The 6,238-nt window shown below is 39.6% G+C and overlaps 1 protein-coding gene across 1 annotated transcript in view; it reads right to left on the bottom strand.

Annotated features, from left to right (window-relative positions):
* Positions 1 to 2,436: 2,436 nt before the first annotated feature.
* gucy2g (guanylate cyclase 2g) overlaps positions 2,437 to 6,238 on the bottom strand; it is a 68,467-nt gene continuing 64,665 nt past the window's right edge. Inside the window, exons 21-22 of the mRNA XM_090201685.1 lie at positions 6,041 to 6,132; positions 2,437 to 2,559 (exon numbers count right to left, since the gene is read on the bottom strand). Of these exons, the coding sequence (XP_090057811.1) occupies positions 2,437 to 2,559; positions 6,041 to 6,132 (215 nt within the window). The remainder of the gene's footprint in view (positions 2,560 to 6,040; positions 6,133 to 6,238) is intronic.

Genomic DNA, 6,238 nt, shown 5'->3' with positions numbered 1-6,238 from the left:
CCCCATTAGTCTATTTTATATATTAAATTAATTCTAACCTTGTTGACAAAAAGTACACATCTCCACATACATTCATTTACGTGTAACTACATTCCATTCAAACCTCGTATAACAAAGGCATGTGACAACAAAACATGTAAAATGCCCTTTCTGCAAATAAATTATTCTGCTAAGAAATGACCCGTTTTCATGTGAACAAATCCAGAAACCAGTAATGTGATGACTAATTCATCTTTGTATTAATGTACTAAACAAGATCATTACTAGAAAAATAGCTGCCATTAACAACCATGTTGGCAAAAAAAAGAAAGACTTTCAGTGTGGCCTGAGTTCGCCTGTAGGTCATCCTCTCCCTGCAGTCAGTGTGCGTGCCTTGGTCATGTGAAAGTGGTCAGAGTTCTCTGTCCTCTTCCCCTGGCTTTGCTCTCTTGGTCTTTGGATGTTGCTGGTTTGACCTAACAAAGAAATGACCAGGGCTCTGTTTAGAAGGATGTAATGTTACAGAGCATTTAGATATCAACTGTATTGTGTAGAACATCTTTATCGGAAATCATGTTAGCTCTATTCATTACATTTCAAATTCACATCATTGAACACACCCCAGGATTATCACCATATGCTTATTTAATTTGGCTCACATCAAACATCTACATTTACTCAAGAAAGGTGTTACCATAACATTTCCTATAATCATCATGTGTCGTCACTAGGGACCTTTTCAGACCGGAGATAAGTTGCCATAAACATGGACTTAAAGGCACAGTGCAGTAAAAATGATATTTTTTCTGTGTTTTGTATCATATTGTACAACAGCTGATGAAACTAATACTGAAAAAGGGTGAGGAAATTTGATCCGTGTTATTTCCTGATAGTTGCTGGTTGAAAATACAATCTACACAGGACCTTCTAATCAGCAGGTTTGCAGGACGGGAGTTTTGGCTTCCCATGGTGACATCACCATGTGGTAAATAACAACGAGAGTTCCAAACCTCTCTGCCAATAACAGCTACACTGCCTTCAGAAAGGATTCACACCCCTGGACTTTTTCCACATTTAGTTTAGTTACAAGGTCAGACAAAATGTATTTAATTGTCATTTTCTTGTCAATGATCTACACAAAATACTCGGATGTCAAAATGGGTGAAAAAATTTGGAACACAAATCATGGAAAATAAAACAATAATCTCTTAATTACATAAGTATTCAACACCCTGAATACATGTTAGAATCACCTTTGGCATCGATTACAGCTGTGTGTCTTTCTGGGTAAGTCTATAATTGTAGAACATTTGCACATTATTCTTTTAAAAATTCTTCAAGCTCTGTCAAGTTGGTTGTTGATCATTGCTAGACAGCCATTTTCAAGTCTTGAAATAGATTTTCAAGTTGATTTAAGTCAAAACTAAGTAGGCCAGGAAAATTCAATGTCATCTTGGTAAGCAACTCCAGTGTATATTTGGCCATGTGTTTTAGGTTATTAACCTAAAAGCACTAGTGCTCCCAAATGTAAAAAGTTAGGAGCACAAAATAACATTTATGAGCACCAGAAAATACGATATCTTAAATTGATTGAGATTTAGGCTCTATGAATTATAGCTACTTCTGAAGCACATGTTGTGCCCTAGAAACTACTATGTAAATCAAATCAAATGTTATTTGTCACATGCGCCAAATACAACAGGGGGGGTAACACCTTACAGTGAAATGCTTACTTACAAGCCCTTAACAAACAATACAGTTTTAAGAAAATACCCCCCCAAAAAGGAAACAAGAAGTAGCAGATAAGAATAACAAATTATTAAAGAACTCGGGGGGGGGGGTGCAGTACCTGTCATTGGTTGTCGATTGTGTAAATGAACTATTTTCCAATTGCAATGCATTACATTGAAAATTGTACACTGCATCTTTAAGAGTGTCAAGTTTGTGACGACTACACAAGTTATCGGTCATTCATTCATTGCTTTGATCATTGATCTCCTGAAGAAGCTATCCCTTTTCCTTTCATTCTGGATATACTGGTAAAGTTACCAGGTTGTTAACTAGCTAGCTAGTGAGGTGACAAATATGACTGAACAAGGTGTGAAACAAATGAGGACTGCAAGTAGTTTTAGAACATGATTTATAAAATGTGCCCCCCTCCAATCAGTGACAGAATTCTTTAAAAAAGAATTGTGCCGCTAATATGCGTCAGATCTTTTGAACTGTTTGGGTTAGCAACAAGCGGTTTTCATTGTATTAATGGTGCAAGTATGACGCAAACAAATCTGTGCTTGGGTAACAATAGTACAGCGAAGCCTAATCGTTACAACAATTATCAACAAAAACTAAATATTGGATTTTCACCAAATTTCCCAAATTAAAACCAGGTGCAAAATAAATTGGTCCACTTTAGAGACCTGCAGAGGCGTGTATTCTGTTGAAAAGCAAGCAGAGGAATCAACTTGCAAGTACCTCAGTTGGTGGTTTGAGACATGAAGCTGGGGGAGAGGTGTGGACTGGTAGAGGAGGGTTGAAGCCTTCTTTACCCAACAGCCAGAAGGTCTTCTGACAGCCCTTTCCCTTATGGCATGGATGGATATACACAGAGTTTGTGTCACTCACACACATTACATTGAGGTAACACTGTATTTGAAGGGTACCTACATAAGGACATAACACATTTATAATCAATTCATAAGTCAAATAAGCATTAATTATACTTATGCCAACTTATTCCCGTCTCCTGCTTATCATTATTGAATTGTTACAAAGACCTGGTTATAAAACGAGACATAACAAAAGATTTGCGAAGAGTAAGTTTGAACCTACGTTTACTATTCTGTCTAGAAGAAGTTGGGTTTACAAGTTTAAAACTGTTATTTTCTGTGGTAAAGTCTAGGCTAATGTTAGCACAGTGTATTGCTAGCTACCTAGAAAAAGAGTTAGCATCGTCGTGGCCAGCAGAAAACGTGATTTAAAAAAGGAGGAATAAATATACAGTTAGTAAAGGAAAGGACTTTTATTAAACTGTGAAGACGAACTTTGGAAATAAAAACTGCTAAACGGAAGGAACTTGATGATATAACGTCAGTGAGTGAAGTGAATGAAGATCATGTGAGTGAGGGAAACATTGCTGTGGTTGAGGACAATATTGACGTGAGTGACAATCAAGTGGCTAATGAGAAAAGAAAAATGGCTGGAATTGGTTGTTACATTGGACAGTTTGATGAAACTATTGAGCAGTGGAACTCGTATGCAGAACGGTTTAAATATTTTGTTCTTGCAAATGACACTAACCACGTTTCCATCCACAGTTTTTATGTGAGTAAAGTCAAATCATATGAAAACAAATCATGACAGCTGTGATGTTTCGGTGTAATTTTATAAATGCCGGCAGATCATTTGTTTGTTTGACATGGTGGGATTTTTTGTGTCTGTAAAATGAATCATGCGGGAAATGTCGGTGGAAATGCCTTTCTTCAAATATTAATATAATAACCATCATATCGAAGTCAATGTGGAATCTCGCGATGATATGGTGTGTGGTCCTCCCACTATGACTCAGGAAACCATACAGTTTATTAGGCTACAGATGAAATAAGTTATGATGAACTTCATTGGTGGTGAAAGTGCAAGGTGATGAGCTTGATGCTGCTTTCCAATAAATGTTGAGGGTCTTGTTCTGGTGACATGATGATCGATGCTTGACTGCCATTTGACAAATACAAAATGTCAATAATAATCTCGTCGTGTAGACTACACAACCCGCACAGCTTACCCACACTGTATCTGCCAGCTGTTGGCTAGAGCGCAGGTGGCAAGACCAGAGTAGGCACATTTGCTATTTAGCACAAAACTTTACATGAAAACGTCATCACTCACAAATGTATATCTGCAACAAGTCCATTTGGCGGAAACATACAGTACCACTGGTGGGAAAATGTATATATTTTCTTTATGCATATTCTAGAATATTCGCATAAAAATCTGTCGCCAATTGGATGGGAACCTAGCTACTGATGAGGACAAAAATTGTACCTACATTGTTTGGTGTAATGGGGCCAATTTCATTTAATACGCAGCCTGCTACAGCCAGACAGGCCAGGTAATAAGACATATTGGGATGTTGTGGAAATACTGAAAGGCCACTTTTCGCCAAAACCACTCGTTATTGCTGAAAGTGTATTTAATGCAGCAGCAAACATTCTCCCCGATTCTCCCTCTTCCTGATTTCTTCTGTGGAGCCTAAACCTATCAGAGCACTGTGAGTTTAATTATGTTCTAAATTACACCATTAGAGACAGACTAGTATGTGGGATACGCAGTGAAGCTACACAAAAGAGACTATTGATTGAAAGTAACCTGACCTTGGCAAAGGCTATTGAAGTCAGAGTGTCCAGGGAACTAGCTGCTAAAGAGGCTCAGCAGTTGAGTTCATTGGGAAAAGTGCACAGAGTTTCAACTAAAAAAAGCAGAGACAGGGAAATCAAGGTACATGCTTCGGGGAAATCAGGTGTCTACATGCTGGTGTAAGGACATGGATTGCCTAGCTTGTGGTAAAAAGGGCAACAAAAAGAACTCAGAGAAAACATCAAAGACGGAATACAAGAAAGAGACATTCCAACAAAAGAAAGAGACAAGTTCACACTATTGATCTGGAGAACACTGAGGTGAGTGACTCATCAGACAAGGAAGTCCCACTGAATATACTGACCGTTGCTGGGGGGGGCCGCACGGCTACTATGTCTCTCCCTTGCTAGAGGGGCAGCCGGTGCGTATGGAGATTGACACAGGGGCAGCTGTAGCTCGTGTCAGGCACAGTCTACAAAAAAGACACTGAAATACGTTTCACTTCAGCCAGCACACATCGTGTTAAAGACTTACACAGGTGAAGCTGTCGCCGTGATAAGCATCACTGGCGTCACACTTCAGTTAAACGGACATACTGAAAAGCTGCCACTACGTCGTGAAAAGAGACTATCCGTCACTACCGGGATGTTCGTGGCTGGAGAAAATCCCACTGGACTGGCGTACAATGACACGCGGAGACACAAGCCTACCCTCCATCTTATAGAAACATGGATAAGTCTTTAATGGAGTGCTGCGCAACATTAAATATATTACAGTGAAACTTAGCATTAAGCCAGACAGCAAACCAAAGTTTCTGAAAGCATACCGTACGCTATCAGAGCAAAAGTCGATGCCAGTCAGTCAGCGTGAGTGAATTGGCGACACCCATAATACCAGTCCTTAATTAAGAAGGATGGTAGAATCAGGATATGTGGAGACTTTAAAGTCACAGTTAACCTTGTGTTGTCCACAGATCAGCATCTGCTATAACACATCAACAACCCTTTTGTGGGTTTAGCTGGGGGTCAAAAGTTCAGCAAAGTCCACCTCAGCCAAGCCTACTTGAAGGTGCACATGGATGACAAAGTCAAAGGAGCTGCTGACCGTCATAACACACAAGAGGCTCTTCAGGTACTGCTGTTTACCGTTTGGAATCACAAGTGTGCAACGTTGTTCCAAAGGGCGATGGACGAGCTCTTGAGTGGATTGTCAGGAGTGCAATGCTACCTGGATGACATCCTCGTGACTGGAAAGAATGAAAATGACCATCTCCAGAACTTGGATGTGACCTCACAGAGATTGAATGACTATGGACTGGGAGTTTGTAAGGACAAATGTGCATTCTTCCAATCATTGGTTGAATACCTAGGAGTTCACAGTTACGACCTCAGGACACTGACTCAACCGCACCCACACAAATGTGTGACATTGTTGTTGGGAGTCAGTTTGACCACTGTTACCCTACAAGTGGCGTGAACCTAGAAGCTTGGACTTTTAGAACAGATTCTCCCTACAGTTCATGTAGTTGTTGTGTATTAAGGTTGTACCATTTGCACTTACCATAGTTGTATAAGCAGAGCATCATGAGTAATATGTGTTGAGATGAGCACGTTCAGATAAATGGTTGAACTAATTCCCGTCATCATTATTTCATTGTTATAAAGCGTGGTTATGAAACCCACGAGACAAAACAGAACGGTCAAATGTTCACCTTTATCTCAATGTCTCCTCTCTCCTCCAGCTCAAAGGAGCCTATCTGAGTGAGGATCTCAGCTGTGCTCTGGGATATGTGGATTTTCAGGGCTGTGGAATATATACAGATCAAATCAATAGGAGGGAAAAACTATTGTAATGTAGCTAATACAACAAGATCACTACCAATGTATGGAGAATGCACAATAGTATAAAC

The sequence above is a fragment of the Oncorhynchus mykiss genome, chromosome 16, assembly GCF_057628025.1.
Source record: "Oncorhynchus mykiss isolate SJ-2025 chromosome 16, ASM5762802v1, whole genome shotgun sequence".
Lineage (NCBI taxonomy): Eukaryota > Metazoa > Chordata > Actinopteri > Salmoniformes > Salmonidae > Oncorhynchus > Oncorhynchus mykiss.
This window is presented reverse-complemented; position numbering and strand designations above follow the sequence as displayed.